General features: G+C 34.2%; 2 protein-coding genes and 1 pseudogene across 2 annotated transcripts; all 3 read left to right on the forward strand.

Moving 5' to 3' along the window:
• Window positions 1-8,352: 8,352 nt before the first annotated feature.
• Window positions 8,353-8,544, forward strand: LOC114217423 (keratin-associated protein 19-7-like). The gene has a single exon (XM_028114266.1). It carries the CDS (start codon window positions 8,353-8,355, stop codon window positions 8,542-8,544), a length of 192 nt encoding a protein of 63 aa, XP_027970067.1.
• Window positions 8,545-14,944: 6,400 nt separating this feature from the next.
• On the forward strand, window positions 14,945-15,142 carry LOC148164980 (keratin-associated protein 19-7-like). The gene has a single exon (XM_088022549.1). The coding sequence runs from the start codon at window positions 14,945-14,947 to the stop codon at window positions 15,140-15,142; it is 198 nt and encodes a 65-aa protein (XP_087878675.1).
• A 4,683-nt stretch (window positions 15,143-19,825) lies between these two features.
• LOC114217637 (keratin-associated protein 19-7-like) lies at window positions 19,826-20,017 on the forward strand (annotated as a pseudogene).
• The last annotated feature ends 4,345 nt before the right edge of the window (window positions 20,018-24,362 follow it).

A 24,362-nucleotide genomic window follows, 5' to 3' on the forward strand; every position in this document is an offset into this window, starting at 1 on the left:
GCCCCTGGTTCTATCCACAGTATTCTGAAGAATATTGATTCTTCAGAGAAGAGAAATTGATACCAAGGAGCTGTGTGAGAGCTTTGTAGTGAACTGCTAGACCAAGGAGTCTAACAATCCTACCCCACAGACCCTGTTATTCATTCTCTTTTCACTAGCTGCCTCATGAGTTGTTTGTAGGGTGAGGACTACTTAATCTGCTCATCAGCCAGAACTTTTTGGGCCTGATGTTTTTCCCCCAAGTATTTGTTATTTCCACAATTGAAAATTGCTTTAAATTAAACATGTTAGCAGAATTTTTTGAAGTATGGTACTGTGTGCCAAAACTTTAGGCTTAAACTCTCTTGGGAATCTATCACAAGATGATAATTCCAATGGAGAGATTAGATTGGAAATTGTATTAGAAGTCACATTAATAAAAATTAGAAACATTTTTAAATCAACTCAAATTTTATGTAAGTTAATCTAAGTCATAGTTATTGAGTAAGAAAAACAAATTTTTTTTTAATCTTAGCACTTCTAGTGGTTGAGTAGTGTGATATAATTGTGGTTTTAATTTGTGTTTCCCTGATAACTCTGATAACTAATCATGTCACACAATTTATTTGCTTATTGTATATCTTCCTCTCAATGTTCTCAGGTTTTGGGGGTATATTTGTCTTTACACATTTGAGTTGTAGGAGATCTTTACGTATGATGGATGTCTCTATCTCCATCATCTCTATTCTCTATCTCTGATCTATATCCATACCTGTCTGTATCATCTGCCCTCTATTTCTATAGCTATACTGCTTTTTTTCTGATCTGTGGCTTGCTGTTGATGAATTTCACTGCACAATGTTTTATTTTACAGTCAGTGCTTTCTGTGTCTTAAAACAAAACAAACAAAAAACCTTCTAGAAGCCTTAAAGTTTTAGTTTTTATGCTTTGTTCTGTCATACATTTGAAGTAATTTTTTGTGTAGACTATGAAGAAACGAAGGTCATTTTCTTCTTGCCCCAATAAATATCCCATTGTTTCAGTACCATTTGATGAAAAGTCTTTTGTTTGTTTTGGAATCTTTGTAGGGAAAAAAAGCCTAATTCTAGACTCCCTAATATTTTTCATTGACTTATTTGTGTATCCTCACACCAATAACAAATTTTCTTGATTATTCGAGTTTAATAAGTGTTAAAATCAGTTAATGTAAAGTTTTTTTCCTTTTTAAATATTGCATTGGATAATTTAGGTTTTTTGGATTTCCTTATACACTTTAGAATCTTTTGTAAATATATACATCATACTGTCATTTCAATTAATGATTTTATTTAATATATAATTTGGGAGGTATTCTATCCATGATCAATATATGAACATTTTATATATGTCTCTCTCTCCATATATATCTTTATTAATTTCTTCCAGCATTAATTTGTAACTATCAAAAACTAAGTCTTGCACATTTCTTTAAATTATTGTTATTTTATTTTTCTGATATTGTTAATGATATTCTTGCATTTTATTTTCTAATTTTTCATATATAATTGAATCCTGGATTTGTACATTGAGCTTATTTTCTGAAATAATTAGTGTAAAATTAATACTATTTCTTACAATAATTAGTATTATTATATAAATAAGTAGTTGCTAAAATTCACCACTAAAGCAATGTGAACCTGCAGTTTTCTTTGTTAGAAGTCTGTTTTTTTCTTTTTAATACAAACTTTATTTCCCTAAGAAATATACTCATTAAGGTTTTTGTTTCTTCTTGTGTCAGTTTTAGTAAACTTTTTATTTGAGAAATTGTTGAGTTTTCTGCAGTACAAGTATATTTCAGTACAGAAATCAAAACGGAGCATTTGATTTCTATCTCATTTGATATTAAAGTCTTTGGAAAATCAGGTTAGTTTATATTCTAATGTATTAGTCCTGCCTGGGGTGGAACCAGTACTAATGCTGTGATTTACTGATCAATATACATACAACTATAATATTGATATAGCTCAACAGAATTCAAAATTGAATTGTTGAATAAAGCAATGGTATTAAGTATTTTGTGACTTTTTAAATCAACATAATTATCTTAGAGTCATGTGGTAATCTCTCCTCAAAAGAACTTTAAATATGCTCCTTGTCATTTTTAAATTTAAAAAAAATTAAAAAAAAATGAAACACATGGATATCAGGTAGTAGAATATCAAATACCCCATGAATATTAAGTGTAAACCCTTAACAAATATTTCTTTAATTTTCTCATCCTTTGGGGTGATGGATTTAATGTGAGTATCCAAATTAACACACACATACACAATATTAAAGATATCCTTAGATTTATCTCTGAGAGAAATCACCATGACTCACATTTGTCTATGTTTTTGTTTCTCTTCCCAATTCCTGCACAAGAAGATCAATAAAGCTATTTATTTCTTCTGGCATAATACAATGATCCTGGATCCCATAAAGAAGTCCTAAATTGCCAGGATGCCCTCTTGACCTCTTTCAGGTCCTAATTGCAAAGGATTATTGACATTTATTTAACTGAGGCACCATCAGTTTTGACTAGGATTAAATACGGGGAACAAAGAATATTTATTTGTTTTGTTCTCTCTCCCTCTCTTCTTCCCTCTGTTTTTTCTCAAGTTTGGAAGTGCCTTCTTTAAGGAGGCATCAGGATTTTAAATATTGTGTGTCAAAGATTAAGAAATAAGCCTAATGAGACACTATAAACATAACTTGTTCTGTGTTGGTCCTGTACTGCACAAAAGTCAAGTAAAATTTGTTTGTATCTCAATATGTTTAGATATTTGACATCTAAGTTGTTATAGTTTCTTTTTTTTAAAGATTTTATTTATTTATTTAATTGACAGAGAGAGAGAGAGAGAGAGAGAGCGAGAGAGGGAACACAAGCAGGGGGAGTGGGAGAAGGAGAAGGAGAAGCAGGCTTCCCGCCAAGCAGGGAGCCCTGTGCAGGGCTCGATCCCATGACCCTGGGATCATGACCTGAGCCGAAGGCAGTTGCTTAACCAACTGAGTCACCCAGGAGCCCCAGGGGTTATAGTTTCTAATTGGGTGTGGATTTAAGAATAACATTAGTGCCCTGCTTACCTCAAATAATAAGAAGTAGTCCTCTCCATGAAAAAATAAAGAGAGAGCGTATGCGGTAAAGTGGTGTCATCTTGATGATGTCGTCAGACAGGCACTTGACTGAGCTGTAGAGATCCTCAGAAACCAAAATAAGGTGGAGTTTATGTGAATCTTGATGTAAGAATAGTCTTTGAAGTTGCAGATAAATATTTCTCATTATAAACAAAATTTAATAAAAGGAAGTGAGCTAACTGAGCTTAAGATTAACTTAAAATTTTTACTTCAGTGGAAGGTCACTCCATGCATATTAAACAAAAAAACCAAAAATACCTGTTTCATGAAATTTCTTCTGAGGAAGGAAAATGAGGTATATTTGGGATGATTTACCACATCCATACCTTAGGGTGTAAAAACCTCTGTGCAGATTTTGAGATTCATGCTCAGGAAACACACCTTCCATAGCAAACCAAACCTTCCAGCCCTGACCCAAAGGGTTACTACAGCAGCTACTATGGAGACCTGGGATGTGGCAGCTCCCACAGATGGGGCTGTGGCTGTGGCTGGGGAGGCTACAGATATAACTGCTGTCACCCATCTTGCTATAGAGGATATGGATTCCGTCTTCCATTAAAATTCTTCTTTATGAGTCTAATATCTGCTTCCATGAGTGGACTTGCACAATCCAATTTCAACCTCTGGGTCAACCAAGATTTTGCTGGGTCCATTTACCAAAATAATTAGCACCTAAAGCTCCCAGTACACTTATAGTTACACCGTTTTGTATCTATCGTGTCTCCTTGATTTCTTTAATAAAGTCTCTTAATTTGAAAGCGTAGCTTTTGTTTAATTCCTTATTATCAATTATGTAACTAAAAATAGATATTACTCAACTTTCAATGAAGACTCCAATATGCTTTCTTGTGTATTAAATATTTATTTCCCAAACAGATAAAGACATAAAAAAGAACAATAAATTTAGACTGAAATGAATAATAACTTCTCAAATACCTGTTGATTTTTCCTTTATTTTAATCAGATAATGCTTAGATTTAAATTAAACAAGAATAAAAAATGAAGTCTAACAATTTTGATGTATTTATGGCAACAAATAAAAATAATTTACATGTTTAACATTTTATACAATTCCATTTACCAATGCAGTCCAAAACGAAAAATAATTCATCCTTCTTTCAAAATGTGTCCTTCCTTAGTTCTTTCACAGTAAGAAAAAAAAGAGTGATAGATCAAAATATTTCTCTGAACTTCTAGGAAAGGAAAGTGTTTTTTTAAATGAATTTCTTGATTATATATAATAGTTTTCTCTATTTCTTCTACTTGGCATTCTCATGAAAATAATTATTTTATAAATATATTAAAATACTTCAAATTAGTTAATTAAAATATAGGTAGTATTAAGGATATAATTGGTTTAGATTTTTATCATATCACTGTTCCTCTGTAGCATGCAGTGATATTCTTTTTTTTAAGATTTTATTTATTTACACAGAGTGCAAGTGTAGGGAGGAGCAGAGGGAAGGAGAGACAGCATCTCATGGAGACAAACGTGGGACTCAATCCCATGACCCTGAGATCATGACCTGAGCTGAAATCAAGAGTTAGATGCTCAGCTGACTGAGCCACCCAGGTGCCCTGATATTCTTCTTTTTTACTTTCATCATCATGATCTTCATGGCATTCAAGGCTTTTGCAACTGTAAATGAAATGTAAACACCTAGATACAACCAGGAAATATATCACTCTGTAAATTTACTTAATGAGAATCATCATTCATCCAAAGGATTTTTAAGTAGTTTTCCAATCAATTACCACTCATCAAAAGCAAGCACGTTATTTTTGGTATTTTACATAATAGAGTATGTAAAAGATGTAACAAAAGTATATTGCCTTTTTAAAATTTGAATGGCATATTCAGGTAATGGAACAAAATAAAGTTTTTGTTGCTGTTTGAGTTGGTGAAATCCAATAATACAAGGACCACAGCAGAAGTGAGAGCTGACCTAGAATTAAAGATTGTACTGTGCTGCCCCTTATATCATACAGGTGCAGAAACTCCAGATGGTTAAGTGATGCCTGGAGTCACAAATACCACAAGTGTCAGAACCAAGATCAGAAACCAGTTCACTGAAACCTGGTGATCTACACCATCATGCCGATTCTTTTTCATTATATATTTACAAATTTGATACTCTCTGTAAAGTTCTTGTCTTATTTCCATGAGTAGTTACAATTTTATAGCTGAGTTTATGGGGAATAGTTCCCTCTGTTAGATTAACTACCTTTTATTGTGTTTTCTTTTACATTTTTACTGTGAAAATTTTATTTTATTGTATATAATCTCTTCTCAATTTCTAATTTAGTTGTACTTCAAGGCAAATGAAGAATGAATAGTGTTAAAACTCAATCCTCATCATGGTTTTTTATTATAAAGATTTGGATTTGTTTATACAACCTGAAGATAGAAAAAAAAATCAGCCAACTCCTGTCACTTGTCCTATCAAATGTTGTACTTTCACAGGTGAGGACATTGGGGATACAGTTTGGTCAAGTTTTTAAAGAACTTTGACTCCTATAACTAAATTTCATTTGAAATTATTCTATTCTCACACATGTCAGTACCTTTGCAGCCTGAGGAAGGTGTTACAAAGTTACAAAGAAAAAGAATTATCAATATAATTAGAATGAGAAAAAGAACATATGTGACATTCCTAGGATAATATAGTATATTTTTGTGACCTACAACTTCATAGTTTATTGATTTGTGTCTGAGTTACAGGACAACTTTTGGAATTTGTAACAAAAGTTTCCTTTATTGATATGTAAAGACTATTATTTATCCCAAGTGAAACCACATTTTCTTCTTTCCTACCCATTATCATAGTGTTATTTAACATGTATTTCAAAGGAAACTTCCTAAAAGTGAAAAGAAGAATAAAATAATCTACTTTGGGTCCAGCAACTGAACATAAAAAAATACTTCTACAAAAAATATATATTCTTCATTTTCTAATGGATACTTTCATTTTGATAAGTTTTTCACTTAGAGAAAAAAAGACAAATATTTTTTCTATGTATTTTATAATACTTTACTGTTGATATTTTGCTGCTCATTAGCAATAAAATTGGTTTTGTGTAAAACTATCACATTTTATTCCTTGAAACTATTTTTATTTATTTGACTATTGAGGTTTTTCATTTTTGTTGTTTAGTGCTCTATCTCAGGTGGATACATCTCTTTCAAATCCAAACAAACGAAAATTAGCCATTAATCACTCTCACATGATGTGGCTGCGTTATATGGGCAAATTATTCCTTATTCCAGTCTGAGTTATTTATGGTTCTCTGTATTTGAAAGGACTTACTGAGAATGAAAAATTCAGCTTATCAATTATTTCTAGTTTAGGGTGAGAAATAATGAAATAATATTAGGATAAAAGAAACTTGGGATATGTTGGGTTATGACATATTGAACCATATTTTGGCTTTAAAAAGATAGCTTGCTAAGGTGGAGTCAGCGAGTTGCACAGATTGTGGTAGCCATGATAGCTACTATTAGTTTACTTATAATTTCTTCATTAGTTCTATAAACAGTGCTTAATTCCCTATTCTGCTGTTTAAGATTAAAACATTTGAGGAAATTTACCTTTGATAAAATATTTGGGAATCTCATAAAAACTCAACTGTATATTCAAAATCACATAAATTAAGGGGCTCCTGCATGGCTCAGTTGGTTGAGTGGCTGACTCTTGATTTTGGTTTAAGTCATGATCTCGGGGTTCTGTGACTGAGCCCTGAGTTGGGCTCCATACTCTGTGGGAGTCTGCTTGGTATTCTCTCCCTCTCCCTTTGCTCCTCCCCCCATGCTCTCTCCCTCTCTCTCAAATAAATAAATAAACCTTTTTAAAAAATCATGTAAATTAAATTTTTTAGTGACCCAAGTCAAGAAACTTGAGCCAACCTTGGACATAGTTGACTAACTCAACCAAGTTAATGGAGGGATTCTATGAAGTCCAAGCCAGATGTTCTCACACATTCCTTGGTTCTGTCATTTCACTATCGTGTCTTCATTTTGAAAACTTTGAAGATACCCCTAATTTTAAGATACTTTTAAAATTCTGAAAACCCTGAGTTATTGTATGTTTTTTTTAAATGAGACCTTACTGAGCAATTAACAAGGTAGTAAAGAATAGTTAGAAATTGCCTAAGAATAAATGGATAAAGAATAGATTATATAAACAAAAGGAAACATATTACAGTAGATATAAAGAGGAGATAGAAAGAAGTATTTACTAGAACAAGCCAATAGAAGGGGTGAGGGGAAATATTGTCAACTTGAAAATTTTACCTGGTAGTTCCTAGTAGGTTTTGAGAGGAAGGGAAGAAGAATAAAAGCCAGGACGAGAATGACAATAGAAGTCTTATATGGATTACTAAAGAAGGGTAAAGAAAGGAAGAGAATGGCATGTACAAAAACATGGGGCAGATGCAATCTGCAATTTTTGTAAAACTTCGAAGAGAATCGTTATGGAGGAGGTTTTTAGGATTTGAAATGGAAATTGAATTTCTACTCTGATAAGCCTGTCTTTGAGATGGATTTTATGCAATTTCTGAAATCAATTATTCCATGTTTTGCAACCAAAAGGTTCTGAAGCTAGTGTTTAAAGCCAAAAATATTATAAAGGGATTGTAATTAAAATTCTAAAAATCAACTGCACTTTCTTTTTAAAAATGTTTTCTGAACAGAGGGACTTTCTTCAGTCTTCACCTTCATAAATGAATTTGCTTTTTGAAAAATATTGATTTAACAGCTGTAAATTGGACAAATATCTGTGAATTTAGCTGGGTATGGAATTATCCACTTGGGAGACGACTGAACAGAGAAAATGTTTAAATATAAAAGGAATGTCATCAAATGTAAATGATGTAATATATTTGGTAATAAGCAATTCAATTTAGGGTTTGGAATGTACAAAATTTAAAGGGGCAGCCATTTCTTCCCATGAAAGCCAAACAACAGGTTCAAGGACATTCTAAATAAGAAGGTAAGTAAACCGAGGTATTTTAATGGGAATGAGGGCCTCTCCCCGTGTCAGGAGACAGGAGAATAATGAATTATAACATTACAGGTAATATGCAGCATGACACAAAGGAAGAGTTACGTGTGATTATCATATGTTTTGCCCAGGGTATATAAGCATCCCTCTACACATGCTGACATTCACACTCAGGACCTTGCCTTCAACAGCAACCAAACTCATCACACCTGACACCATGAGCTACTACAGCAACTACGACGGAGGCCTGGGCTACGGCTGTGGAGGTTTTGGTGGCCTGGGCTGTGGCTGTGGTTGGGGATGTGGCAGCTTCCACAGACAGGGCTGTGGCTGGGGTTGGGGAGGCTACAGATATGGCTGCTGCCGCCCATCTTGTTATGGAAGATATGGATTCTGTGGCTTCTACTGAAATCCTGCCCCAGACGCCCAACGTCTGAGGCCACAAAAGGATTATCTAAATTTGACTACGATAACTAAGCCAAACAAGATCGTCCAGGGCCAAGCCAAGATCGAAAACATTTGGCATCTAAGACTTTAAGAATATTTACCATTTTATAATGGTCTCTTTCATGTCTCCTGGTGTCTTTTATTTCTGCTTTTATAACTGTGGGATTTCTCTGTTCCTTTTGCAATAAATTATCCTAAGTTAAAACAGCATATGTGGTTTTAATTTTTTTATGAAACTCAAAATATCAAAGTGATTATTTGTAACTGCACCCAACTGGCAATGAAGAAAATAAATTGCTCCACAAAAAGCCAAAGTCATAGGAGAGATATAAACACACACCCATATGGCTAGATAGATATATGTAAACCATAACGTTCAGTTGAAATGAAGATTTTTTCCTCTGAACACCAGTAAAATCTTATTCAATGCTTTTAGTTAAATAACATTGTTATATAATTTAGTAATGAACTAACTTTACATATTTTCATATCTGAAGTGAGTCTGACATGAAGAATTAAGTACTTTTCTGTTTTGTTCAAAATTTATTTTTATTTAGCCATTTTAGTAATAAGAAAAAATAGTGATAGAATAAAATATATCTCTAAATATATAGTGAAAATAAACATTTTTGTGTGTGTGTGTGTGAAACTCTATCATATTTTCCCCATGGTCCTCTGTGATGGGACACGGCATAGTTCTTCAATATTGTCAGCACTCTGAAATATTTTGCTATTCATCATGGAAATTTAAAAATCACTGTCATCACTTGTGAAGTAATCTGTATTAAGGCTATGGCTGACCTGGAGCTTTATACATTATAACAAGTGTCTTGTAATGCTGGCCTTCAAAGAGTGAGCATTTCCTGTTAGTATTTCAAATAAGTATTTGCCTATGAAAAATACAGAATAAAATATCATCATTCGCTACCCCCCCAGTTTTATATATTTAGGTAGTAAAACAAAAGTGAATATGTTCTGTTTGAGTTAAACCAAATTCAATAAAACCAGTAGAATTATGAAGCTGGCAGGGGTCCTGTAAAGCTTACAGTATTGCCATCTTGGCTGGGAAAGGACTCCAAAAAGTGAAATGAATTGCTAAGGCTCAAGAAGGGCATAAGAAATAGAGCCTAAGACTGGAACAGGTTTTACTGAAGACCAGGCATCTACTTCACCATGCCTACTACCACACTGATTTCATACTTCCCTTCTTGAGTGCTCTCAAATAAAACATCTTGCTCTCATCATGCATCTTTGAAGAGCTTAATTATCACAGCTGATTGACCACATCTATTTATTTTGATTTGTAAATATCCTGATGTAGAACCTTGAACTACTAATACCTAATTTAGCTGTATCTGAGTAAAAATAACTAATAATAGGGCTAAATCTAAACTCTACTTTAAAAACTTATAATGCATTTGAAATCTCAGACTTGTTTACTGATTGCATGGATGAATTTGCTCAGCCAGATTGTGTGCTTTCAGTCAATTCAGGAGAAGTGTCGTAGCTTCACCGTGAATGGATCAAGGTAAAGACATTTTAGTATTACCATTAGAGGACGGTACTCTTTAGTTTCAATGAGTAAAACATAATTTCACATAAAACTATTTTACTCCCTAACTGGAAAATAGCATCATAGTCTGAGGAAAAACTTTATATATCTAAAGAAAATAATCAATATAACTAATTAGAGAAACTAGCAGTCTTAGTATAATGCAGTTTTAGCATGTTAGTATACCTCTTATTGTTAGTTTGTATTGATTCATGTTGGAATTAAGAGAAGAGCTCCAAGAACACATTTCCTTCCAGGAAAAGCAGTCACCTAGTTCAGAGAATATCCATCATAAGATCATCAGCTGCACAACTGAGAGAGGATCTGTCAGAGTTAAATAGACTGAGTGTGACATCATTAAACCAGTTTGATTTATTGGTGTTTTTATGGCTTCCTGTTGACTTAATGAGAATGAAATATTCAAATTAACAACTGTTTTTTTAATTTAGGATGAACAATAAAAATGGAGCAAATTCTGAAGAGAGCAGACAAGGAAATTAAGGAATAAGATGTGAGGCAGCCAAGAATGTCTTAATTAAGATAAGAAAAAACATTAAACATGCACCTGGGTGGCTCAGTTGGTTAAGTGACTGCCTTCAGCTCAGGTCATGATCCTGGAGTCCTCAGATTGAGTCCCACATCAGGCTCCCTGCTCAGCAGGAAGTCTGCTTCTCCCTCTGACCCTCCCCCCCTCATGCTCTCTCTATCTCATTCTCTCTCTCAAATAAACAAATAAAATCTTAAAAAAAAAGAAAAAGCATTAAACATAAAATTTTTTCTAAATTAATGAAACAGGCCCATTCATTATATTAAGAAGTTCTGCTCATATATAGACACCATTTAAAGTGAAAAAAAAAATAAGGCATATACAGGAAGAAAATATCTCCAGAACACAGATCTGACAAAACACCAGTATTCAAGTATATAAAGAGCTCCTACAAATCAATACTAAAATATTAAAAATTGAACTAAAAATGAACAAAATACTTGAAAAGACACTTCAAAAAAGAGAATATCTAATTGATCAATAGGCATATATATAATGGAGCCCAATATCATTACTTCTCAGGTAAAAAACAAATTAAAACAATACTCCAATATTATCACATGTCCATAAGAATGATCAAATTAAATAGTCTGAAAATAACAAGTATTGTCAAAGATGTAGAGCAACCGAAACTCTTACATTGCTGGTGGGACTGCATATCTAACAACCATTTTGGAAAATTGTTAATATATTTTTTAAAGATTTATTTATTTATTTGAGAGAGAGAAAGAGCATGCACAGGGGGAGTTGCAGAGGGAGAGAATATTCAAGCAGACTCCCTGCTGAGCACGGGGCCCTACAATCAAGCCAGGCTCCATCTCATAACCCATGAGATCATAACCCATGAGATCACAACCTGAGTTAAAACGAAGAGCTGGCCACTCAACTGACTGAGCCATCCAGGCACACACCGCCCCCATTTTGGAAAATTATTGAGAAGGCCTACTGAAGCTGTTGTCAAAATCTAGAAGGATGGTTATTTCTATAGGGTGATGTTGACCAAAAAGGAACAATAAAGACATTTTAGGCATTAAGGTATGCTTGGTATAGGCAGTGCATGCATATTTTCAAGAATTCATCAAATTTTATAACTAAATTTATATATAAGATAGACTTCATTATTATGCTTGAAAAAAAAGAACCAACCCAAATTATATGATGGTTATACATTCCTCTAAAGTCAGAAAGCCTTTTGAGCTTATTCCTCTTTTAAATCCTTATTGTTTACATGCAGCCAGAATTGTTATCCATACCTGTGAGAAACATGGGGCTTATTTTTACAGACCTTAGAGTTCATTCGTCCTTTCAGCACTTATTATTTGTGTTTCTATTAGATGGTAGATATTTTAGAAAGTAATGAAATCCAACTGGAAATTGCACTGTTTGAAAATTACTTATAAAACAGAGAAAATCTGAGATGCCTGGGTGGCTCAGTTGGTTAAACATCTGCCTTTGGCTCAGGTCATGATCCCAGGGTCCTGGGATCGAGCCCCACATCGGGGGTCCCTGCTCAGCGGGGAGCTTGCTTCTCCCTCTCCTTGCTTCTCCCCCTGCTTGTGCTCTCTCTCTCTCTCTCTGACACATAAATAAATAAAATTAAATTAAAAAAAACGAAGAAAACCTGAACACTGTATTTGAGGTCATATAAAATTCTAAAGAACTTAAAGATTCAAGCTTAAAATTAAGGGCAGCATTGGAAGAACTTAACCAGGTTTGGGTCAGCTTTGACAATAAGTGGCTAACTTCTTAGAATTAGCTGAGTGACTTTTACCTTCAATTTTTTTTCCCCACTCTTTATCTTTTAACATTATAATCCACATTTTGGAGATTCTGAAGCATTTCCAACATATAATGAAATCTTACTGAATTTGACAGAGCCCTTGGATTTGTATTATCTTTTTGACACTGAGAACTTAACAACACATATTTGTTAGTAGAGAGTAGGATGGTATTTCCTGAGAAGAAAAGAAAAAAAAAGAGCACAGAATAAGCAAAAGGAATACAAGTGGAAAACTGTTGTTTTAAAAGGAAAGGTACAAGAGGAAGGAAGAAAATGGATTGACTATGGACTGAATGAAAATTGACGGGTGGCAAAGAGAAACTTTACGTACTTTACCATTTGCTCTAGCTGCCATAGCCTAATGGTTAGTGGGTGACAGAGGCTCAATGATATTCTAAAAGAAGTTGTAACATACCTATTAAAATGGCTAAAATTCAAAACACTGACAACAACAAATGCTCACATGGTTGTGGAGCAACAGCAACTCTCATTTATTGCTGATCAAATGCAAAATGGTACAGCCACTTTGGAAGACAGTCTGCCAGTTTTGTACAAAGCTAAACATAGTCTTATGCATAAGATCCAGCAATAACTCTCCCTTGTTTTACCCAAATGAGTTGAAAACATGTCCACACATAGACGTGAACATGGACGTCTATAGAAGTTTTATTCTTTATTGCCCAAACTTGGAAACAATCAAGAAACAATAGGAGAATGGATAAACACATTGTGGCACCTCCAGACAATGGAATATTATCCAGTGATAGAAAGAAATGAGCTATCAAGCCGCAAAGGATGTGGAGGAATCACGAAAGCTTATTGCTAAATGGAAGAAGTCAGTGTGAAAAAGCTACATACTGTGTAATTCCAACTATGACATTCCGGCAAAGGTGAAACTATGAAGACAGCAAGATTAGTGGTTGCAAGAGTTTGTGGGGAGGGAAGAGTGGGTGGAGCACAGAGGATTTTTGGGGGGTTTGATGGTGGTTACATGAAATTATGCATTTGTTAAAACCCATAGAATAAGAACCCTAAACTATAAACTTTAACTAATAACAACATACAAATATTGGTTCATTAATTGTAACTAATATACCATACTAACTCAAATGTTTAATAATAACGGGAAGTGTGTGTGTGTGTGTGTGTGTGTGTGTGTGTGTGTGTGTGTGTGGAGGGTATAGAAACTGTATTTTTTGCTTAATTTTTCTGTAAACTTAAAAGTGTACTAAAAATGGTCTATTAATTTAAAAAGAGAGATTGAATATGATGTTAGATATATGGGTGATGAAATGAGAGGAAACAGTGAATGTAAAAATAAAGAGGAGATATATTCTGCATTTAAAAAATATATATTTATTTATTTGACAGAGAGAGAGAGATAGAGCAAGCACAAGCAGGGGAAGTGGTAGAGGGAGAGGGAGAAGCATGCTCCCCACCAAGCAGGGACCCCAATGTGAGGCTTGATCCCAGGACCCTGGGATCATGACGTGAGCCGAAGGCAGATGCTTAACTAACTGAGCCACCCAGGTGCCCCATAATCTGCATTTTGGGAAGTAACTTGGATAGATTTTATACCAGAGAAGAGAGTTAGGATTTGGGAGGATAACTTTTAGTCAGCTTTTAAAGATACTCTGAAATAAATTTTTGGTTGCTGTGACTTGCCTTCAGTTTGTGAACAATTTTATCCCATACTTGTCAAAGCCCATGGAACTGTATGACACAAAGAATGAAATGTAAACTATGGATTTTAGTTAATAATTATATACCAATATTGGTTCATCAATTATAACAAGCAAAAATGGTTTTTATTTTTGAAAGTAATGTGAAAAGTATGTCGGTTATGTGGCCAATGTTCTAAAATCAAAGAAAACATAGATCCTTTATTTATTTTCTAGAATTCCTTCTGAATTCTTCTTGGCTCTCAAATGTATCCAATTCCTTATCTCTGAAAGAGGTAAATAACTCACTTTTTAGACTGAGGAATAAGATACTTTAAAAGGATATGATAGATGATAGAGCTTTGATTTTGACCCATTTCTTTGATTTAATTTGTAAATGAAGCACAGCAATCCAAAAAAAAACAAACAAGATGAAGAAATATTTCATTAAGAAATACAACACCACCAGATATGATTGGCATGCCTAGCTATGAAGAATTCTCTCTGGGGTCTGGTATGTTCAGCCTTTGAAGATACTGCATTCCTTCTTACAAAGCAATGCAATAACTTTTAGAGGCCACCCTAACTAGGCACCAAAGCAATCTCAAACATTTTAATGAGTGTGAGGGCCTCTCCTTGTGTCAGGGGACAAAGAATGAATGAGTTGTATCAAGTAGGTAATTAACAAATGACACAAAAGGAGGGTATACACGTGATTTATTACATGCTCTAACCAAGGTATATAAGCAACCCTTTACACATGCTGACATTCACACTCAAGATCCTTCCTTGAAGCAAACCAAACTCAACACTCTTGACACCATGAGCTACTACGGCAACTACTATGGTGGTCTGGGCTGTGGCAGTGGCTGGGGATGTGGCAGCTACCCCCAACTGGGCTGTGGCAGTGTCTGGGGATGTGGCAGCTACCCCCAACTGGGCTGGGGCTGGGGAGGCTATGGATACGGCTGCTTTCGCCCACTGTGCTATGGAAGATATGGATTCTCTAACTTCTACTGAAATCCTGCCCTGGAAGTTCAACATCTGAGGACATCAGGTGATTAACTCAAATTAACCAAAACTTGAACCAAGCAATATCAGCGGGGACCAAGCCAAGATGAAAAGTATTTAGCATCTTAGATTCTAGGAATATTTATTATTTTCTGTTTGCCTGCTTCATGTCTCCTGGTATCCCCCATATGCACTTTCATAACTGTGGAATTTCTCAGTTCCCTTTGCAATAAATTATCCTAATTTAAAATGGAACATATTGCTTATATTATTTATTTATTTAACTGAATTCTGACTTTCTCTTTCACAGTGCATTTCTCTTCTTGTGTCCTTTCAAACAAATAGTTCTGAAGTTCTGGTTACATGTCCCTGCAATTATCATAACAATATAAACACAGAGTTTTTCTATTCTATTAATTCTATTAATTTCTAGTTTAGCTGGATATGAAAAAATAACTAGCAAGCAATGCTAAGTTCAAATGTTATTTAAAATATTTAAGATGGATTTGAAAGACTCAGACTTGTTTACTAAATATAAAAATAGATTTGTTTAGCTAGATAGTAAGACCTACCCTTTTAGTCAAACTACTTGTAGTATATTAGCTTTACACTGGCTAGATCAGAGAAAGTAATAGCTTGATGACTTCCCTGGATGACTATACTATTTAGTTTGACAGAGTACAACAATAGCTATTCTATTTTCTTTTTTTCTTTGTATTTTTTATCCATTTTTTAAAATTTTATTATGTTATGTGAATCACCATACATTACATCATTAATTTTTGATGTAGTGTTCCAGGATTCATTGTTTGCGTATAACTCCCAGTGCTCCATTCAATACGTGCCCTCCTTAATACCCATCACCAGGCCAACCCATCCCCCCAACCCCTCCCCTCTAGAACCCTCAATTTGTTTCTCAAAGTCCATAGTCTCTCATGGTTCACTATTCTATTTTCTTAATGGTTAATAATATTTCTCCAGAATTTGGAGAAAGGCCTTCTGTAGCTATAAAGAAGAATAATCAATACCACCACTTGGAGCAGATGTTTGATGTTTCTAGTATAATATTATATTATTAGAATTTGAAATGACTGTTTTTATGGATCTCTGCTGGATTTGGAGAAATGCTCCAGCATATCTTTATTTCCAGGGAAAAGCTATTACTTATGTTAGGGAGAACACATCACAGCAAGGTCACCAACCCCAAAACTGATGCATATCTGGTAGTCAAATAGGAAGAGTGTGACAATGAATGAAACCTGTTTGACTTATTTGTAATTTTATGGCTTCAGCTTGACTGAATGAGAATGAAATATTCAGATTATTGACTGCTTTTTATTTTTAGAATGATCAATGAAAATGAAAAAAGTTCTGAAGAAAAGAGACAAAAAGAATTAAGTAACGCTGTGTGAGGTAGTCAAAAATTTAATTAGAACCAAAGACATTAAACATAAAAGAAAAAGATGAATTATTATATTACATTATGTTCATATACAGACAGAATTTTTTTTTTTAAGATTTTATTTATTTATTTGAGAGAGAGAATGAGAGATAGAAAGCACGAGAAGGAAGAGGGTCAGAGGGAGAAGCAGACTCCCTGCTGAGCAGGGAGCCCGATGCAGGACTCGATCCCGGGACTCCAGGATCATGACCTGAGCCGAAGGCAGTCGCTTAACCAACTGAGCCACCCAGGCGCCCCTACAGACAGAATTTAAAGTGGAAAAATACCAAACCACATACTAGGTGAAAATAATTTCAATACATAAATCTGACAAAATGCCAATACCCAAAAATCTAAAGAGTTCCTGCTAATCAATTATAAAATATTGATTAATTGATTAATATTAAACAAACCCACTTGAAAATGGACAAACTACTGGAACAGGCATTTCAAAAGAGAGGATATCTAAGTGGCTTAGAAGCATATGTAAAATTCCCAACATCATCATTGATCAGGAAAACCAAATTAAAACAATATTCAGATATCACTATGTACCTTAAAGATGATCAGATTAAGATGCTGAAATGACCAGTGTGGGTAAGGATGTGGAACAACTAGAACTCTCATAGACTGCTGGTGGTATTGTAAATTTAGCAACTGTATTGGAAAATTATTTAGTAGAATCTACTGAAGCTAAATATATATAGTATGAATTAGCAATGTGTCTCCTATGTATACCCAAAGTAAAAGAATGTCTAGGTCTAAAAAAAGAATCTTTAGTAAAAGGTACATAGCAGCTTTATTCATATTAGGAAGGAAGGAAGGAAGGAGGGAAGGGAGGAAGGAAGGAAGGAGGGGAGGGAGGAAAGAAGGCAAGAAGGAAGGAAGGAAGAAAGGGAGGAAGGAGGGAAGGAAGGAAGGGAGGAAGGAGGGAAGGGAGGAAGGGAGGAGAGAGGGAGGGAAGGGAGGGAGAGAAAGGAGGAAGGAATAAAGGAAGAAAGAAAGGAAACTACACAAATACAGATTTACCAGAGCAAAACAGTAAATAAATTGTGCTTTAGGGCTACTTTGGAGTAATGGGCTACTTTGCAGTAATGAAATGGGCTACTTTGCAGTAATGAAAACAACAAAACTAATGTTACATGCAACAACAATGATGTGTCTCACAGAGACAGTGATGTACAAAATCATTCAGGAGAGAAAAGTTGCTGGTATACCATCTGAGGCCATTCATGTGATGTCCAGATCAGGCAAAATTCTAGGGAGTAATACCAACTGGTAGGGTCAAGAGAAAATCTGGAGAGCTTGGGTGTGATCAATATAGGTGGTCTGTGAATAAAAGCAAAATATCATTAACTTGTACACTTAAGACTTGGGTATTTTATAATATGCTTTAAACAACAACAACAAAATCAAATGAAATGATGGCTTTATGTTTCTCTAAAGCAGGAAAACTATTTGAGCCAGTTCATCCTTTAAATCCTCAGATGCATTTATAGAGATATCCATGTCTACGGAAGATGTGATCTTTACCTGTAAGAACCTTAGAGTGCGTTCACCCATTCAACTCTTCCTTATTGATTTTCTGCTGCATGCTAGTAGTTGTTCAGCAGTCAACAAGTCCAGCTGGGAAAAAACATCATTTGATAATTGCTTATAAGCTCAAAAGATCTGGACAGTATATTTGAAGCCATGAAAGTTTAAAAAGAATTTAGATGTTCCATTCAAGTTAAGAGCATATCTGATGGGGCTCAACCAAGATTTAGGTCAGCCTTGGGTATAGGTGATTAACTTCTTGGAGTAAGCTGCAGGACTTTTTGTCTTCAATATGTCTTTTTCCACCCTGTCTTTTTACATTATATTTACATTTTTGGAGATTCTGAAGACATTTCCAATGTTAACAACCTCTGACTGACTTCACAGGGTATTAGGCATTTTGTTTTCTCAGCATCTAAGATCTTAATAAGCATCTCCTATCTTAGCAGACACTAAGCTATTAGCTACTTTCTGAAACAGAAAAAAAAACCCACACACAATAGGCAAAGAGATGTAATGAGCACTGGGTGTTATATGGAATTGATGAATAACTGAACTCTACATCTGAAACTAATGCTACACTATATGTTAATTAATTGAATTTAAATAAAATAAGATAAAAAAACAATAGGCAAAGAGAATACAAAGGCAAAAAATATTACGGTAAGAGTGAAAATATATATGGAAGAATTTAAGTATGAATTGGATAAAAAATGGAGGGAAGCCAAAGATAAATTCTATATGTTGTATCTATTTCATTATTTCACCTATTTCCCTGACCCTAGTGGGGATTGAGAGGAACTAAGACAGTGATATTTGAAAACTGATTAGAGTAGAAGAAAGGGAGGAAAAGGTGTCTATATGGCAGGAGACAGATGTAATCTATTTTTGGATAGATGATATGCCAGAAAGGGAGTCGGGATGTGAAAAAAGGAATTTTGAACAATTTTTAATGTTGCTTATGAAATAGATTTTTGATTACTCTGATTTGCCTTTAATATTTGAACAATATTACTGCATGCTGTTAATCCAAATGTTCATTTTCCAAACTAGTAGGCAAAATCAGAAAAGAGAATATTTTTATGATGGCTGTTATAAAATAACAGAAAAAAGATAGCTCTATTTCAACTTTATTTTTTCCTGAAGTTCTATACTGGTGTTCACAGCAGGTGAGATGATGCCCCCAGACTTTCAAATGTTTCTTTAGCTTTGCAAAAACACTACTATGAAGTATTAGGTAACTTTGAATGGATATAGTAGATTTTAGCACCTTGAATTTAACCAATTTCTTTCATTTAATCTTAAGTGAAAAATAACAAGTCAAGGTAAGTCAGAGATGATGCAATATTTAATTTTAAAACATAACACTAGCAAATGTGTTATGCAATATGCCTGGCTATGAGGAATTTTATTTTGTCTGGGAGTGTCCAGACTTGGAAAATACAGCAATTCTTTCTCATAAAAAGGATGCAATATATTTAAGGGACACCATGACTAGGCAACAATGCAGGCGCAAACACTTTAATGAGATTGAGGGCCTCTTCATATGTCAGGATTGTGTCAGACAGGGGTAACACATAGAATGACACAAAAATAGGTGGTATGTATTTTACCACATGATCTGCTCAGGGAATATAAGCATCATTCTACACATGTTGCCATTGATACTCAATATCTTGCTTTGAACAGAAAAACAACTCACCACCCCTGACACCATGAGCCATTGCAGCAACTACTAAGGAGGCCTAGGCTATGGCTGTGGAGGATTTGGTGGCCTGGACTGTGGATATGGCTGGGGATGGGACAGCTTCCCCAGACTGGGCTATGGCTGTGGCTGGAGGGGCCACGGATATGGCTGCTGCTGCCCTCTGTGCTACGGTGGATGTGGATTCTCTGGCTTCAACTAAACTGCTGTGCCAGTAACCCAACATCTAAAATTATAAGGGACTTCCCAAAAGTGAGTTCAGTGTCTGAACATTCAATATCATGCTGGGTTTATTTCCACAAAAGTACTTAACTTCTCAGAATTTTGGAGTTCTCAATATATTCCTACATCTTCATCATAACTCTAGAATCCTCTTCTTTTGCTTTTATACCTATTTAGATTATCTGTTCCCCTTCTAATAAAATGTTAACTTTGAAAACAAAATATGGTTTTTGTTTTGTTCATGGAACTCAGTTATGTGGAAGTGATACACTCTTTTTATTTTTAGCCCTATAGGACACATCCACAGATTTTGGAACTATTACCTGATTAAGTATGAAGTGATAGAGCCACACAATAGTTATTTTACCTGCTCTGTACATTGAGACTCTAAAAGACCCAGATGAGATTGACTGAAGGGACAATTCTACTCAATTGTCAATAAGGGAAGCAATCTCTCTGGCTTAGAATTATTTTTTTTCATATACCTCACAAATATGCATACGACTAGTTGTAAAAACTAATAATTCTAGACTGAAATGAAAAAAAAAGTTTCAATTGGTTAGTAATTTAATATTTTTCAATTTCTTGCTTTTATTTAGATAATGTTTAGATTTAAGTCAACAAAAAGCAATGGCACTTTAATATATCTATGTATTTATTTATCAAATATATGTGTTTATATAAGTTGAATCACATTTTTCAATTCAGTACAATGCATAATAAATCTTTTCATTTATTCAAAATTTATTTGGCTTTTTTTATTTTAAGCACAATCAAATGATAATAGATCAAACCTTATCCCTAGTCTAATTATAAAGTAAACCACCTTTCCAAGAATTTTTGAATTTGAATAATTTCATCCTGTGTATCATACTCTTCTGCACATTGTTTCAAATATTTGACATTTGCATCAAGCAGCTGACCTTTAAGTCAGTAATGAATTGGGGTAAATTTTTTCCTGTGAGATCATTTTACTCAAAGCATTTTAATTAAAATTTTTTAGTTAGCTCTCTTATATTCTTATTGCATTTTCATGACTAGACATGGCATTCTTCTTTACCCCCATTCTTATATTGAAGAAATTTCTCAGCCCAATAAGGGAAAGAAACAACCAGACATAATTTCAAACTAATTTAATTTTTAGCTTAAACTGATGCTAAACACAGCTGAACCCACAGAGCCTTCTTATAGATCTGAATTTTCCCTGATAAAAATTGGCAGGAGGGGACATTTTATTGATGAAATAAGAAAAAAGATATAAGGAAATATGAATGTTTTTTCCTAAAATCAAATGATATATTCAGGTAACAGTATAAAATTAAGAAATTTTATTCAAACGTGTCAAAATAGGTAAAATATGTTTGATTCAATTAAATAGTAGTGTCATAAACTTGCCAAAACCAGACATTAAATGGCAGCAGGGCCATGCCTCTTATCTTGCAGGTAAAAAAATACACAGACACAGACACAGACACACACACCCCTCAGAAAAGTAATTGGCTTTTGTAGAATTATGTAAGCACTGGTAACAGAATCAGGATCAAGGCCAACGTCTTCTGAAACTAGGTGCAACAGTGTAAACTCCTTTGCTCTGTATATTCTCCCTTCATGGAAGTGTCCATGAACACAGGTGTATTTATGAGGATGTGAAAGATTACATTTCTTAAGTAGAAAAACCATTTCTATAACATTTTGTTGTTATGACATAGAGAATTAAAAACTTACTTTCAATGTTAGTTTTATCCAGGTTTCACCTATATGTATACACATCTCTATCATCTCATCCCTATCATCTCTATCATCTCTATCTCTATCATCTCTATCATCTCTATCTCTACCATCTCTCTATCATCTCTATCATCTCATCTCTATCATCTCTCTCTCTATCATCTCTATCATCTCTATCTCTATCATCTCTCTCTATCATCTCTCTCTCTATCATCTTTATCTCTATCATCTCTCTCTATCATCTCTATCATCTCTATCTCTATCATCTCTATCATCTCTATCATCTCTATCATCTCTCTCTATCATTTCTATCTCTATCATCTCTATCTCTACCATCTCTCTCTCTATCATCTCTATCATCTCATCTCTATCATCTCTATCTCTATCATCTCTATCATCTCTTCTCTATCATCTCTATCTCTATCATCTCTATCATCTCTTCTCTATCATCTCTATCTCTACCATCTCTCTCTCTATCATCTCTATCATCTCATCTCTATCATCTCTCTCTCTAACATCTCTATCATCTCTATCTCTATCATCTCTATCTCTATTATCTCTATCATCTCATCTCTATCATATCTATCTTCTCTATCTCTATCATCTCTATTTCTATCTCTATCTCTATCTCTATCTATCAAAAGTCTTTTTTCAAAGGCACAGACTTATTCAGTCTACCTAAAAATAACTTTGCTTGGCCATCGGTTATCACCCAGCTTTTTAGTCAATCCAATCTGGGTGTTGTAGACTCTCAGTGTACATAGCAAATGAGATACAGTTGTATAGCTCCATTGTTTCACACTTGATCAGGTAATAGTTCCACAGTCTATAAACATGCCCTATAGGGCAAAAAACAAAACAAAACAAAACAAAAACAAAAACAAAGCAAAAACACAGCCATCCATGTCATTAGATTGAGAAACACTGTCTATGACACATGTGAAGGAAAAATATTTTGAATTTATAACAGAAGTGCCCTTAACTTCCAAATATAAGCTATAATCTGACCAATGGAAGAATATATTTTCAACATTTTGTACAACAATTCAGGATCTGAGTTTCACATCAAGTCATTGTCTTGTTGTAGAAAGTTCCTGAAAACAGAATGACAAACAATTGTCTAAGTTTTTGAGGCCACTGAATTAAGAGAAAAACAGACAAAAACTCTCAAGACATATACATTTCCCAGTTTTCAAAGATAATTCATATCCAAAGGATATTACCATTTTTCCATTTTTTAACTCAGGGAAAAGGAAAACAATAAAAAATATTTAGTTCATATATTTGACAGTATTCACAATTATTTTATTTTATTTTATTATGTTATGTTAATCACCATACATTACATCATTAGTTTTTGATGTAGTGTTCCATGATTCATTGTTTGTGTGTAACACCCAGTGCTCCATTCAGTACGTGCCCTCTTTAATACCCATCACCAGGCTAACCCATCCCCCCACCCCTCCTCCCCTCTGGAACCCTCAGTTTGTTTCTGAGAGTCTATAGTCTCTCATGGTTCGTCTCCCCCGCTGATTCTTCCCCTTCGTTTTTCCCTTCCTACAATCTTCTCTCTTTTTTTAACATATAATGTATTATTTGTTTTTAATCATATACCACTTTTCTTCTTTGAAAATACATAAATAAGGGTACATTTCACCATTGAACTTTTTTAAAAATTTGCAAAATATATTGATTTTTATCTCATATGGACATAGTTATTTGCATCAGAAATATGAACATAAATTAGTCATCACAGTCAAACAATCTAGCAGATTTACTCAAAATCTTAAACTTGTTAGATTTATTTGTGGGATTCTTAAACTTGTTAGATTTATTTGTGATTGACTTCAAAATGACTCCTTGAGAATTAAAAATTTTTCCAACTTTTTTTCACAGTGAAAAGTAGAAATGGAATAAATTTTGATTAAAAGGAAAAAGGATTTAACAGCCAAGGCAAATCCTGGGTTAAATATTCCTTTAAAACTTGAAAGCCATTTTAATCCATATTCCATCTTCGAGAATTACTACAAGTTATGGCAGGTAAAATTCACTCTTTCATTAATTCAACAAATATTTTTGTTTGTAAGAACAATGAACAAATCCAGTTGGGAGAATGAATTATCAAAAATGTTATTGGGGTGCCTGGGTGGCACAGTTAAGTGTCTGCCTTCAGCCCAAGTCATGATCCCAGGGTTCTGGGATGATCCTTGAGAGAGTATGCTTCTCTCTCTTCCTCTGCCCCTCTCCCTGCTCATGCTCTCTCTCATTTGCTCTCTCTTTCTCTCAAATAAATAAATAAGATATTTAAAAAATGTTACAAAAACACTAAGTCAGGAAGTTATATGCACCGCATGTTCACTGCAGCATTATTTACAGTAGTCAACAAATGTAAGCAACCTGTGTCCATCGACAGACAAATGGATAAAGAAAGAATAACACACACACATGCATGCGCATATAGAATGGAATATTATTTATCCATAAAAAAGAGGGGAATCTTGCCATTTACAAAAACATGGATGGACCTTGAGGACATTTGCTAAAGTGAAGTAAGTCAGAGAAAGACATACACCGTATGATCTCACATATATGTGGAA

This window comes from Eumetopias jubatus, unplaced genomic scaffold (genome assembly GCF_037043125.1).
Source record: "Eumetopias jubatus isolate StellerSeaLion01/CBP00866 unplaced genomic scaffold, mEumJub1_p1.0 scaffold_1, whole genome shotgun sequence".
Lineage (NCBI taxonomy): Eukaryota > Metazoa > Chordata > Mammalia > Carnivora > Otariidae > Eumetopias > Eumetopias jubatus.

Bases quoted from the DNA above. Each gene is read 5' to 3' on its own strand.
- LOC114217423 (XM_028114266.1), top strand. From the start codon at position 8,353: ATGAGCTACTACAGCAACTACGACGGAGGCCTGGGCTACGGCTGTGGA.
- LOC148164980 (XM_088022549.1), top strand. From the start codon at position 14,945: ATGAGCTACTACGGCAACTACTATGGTGGTCTGGGCTGTGGCAGTGGC.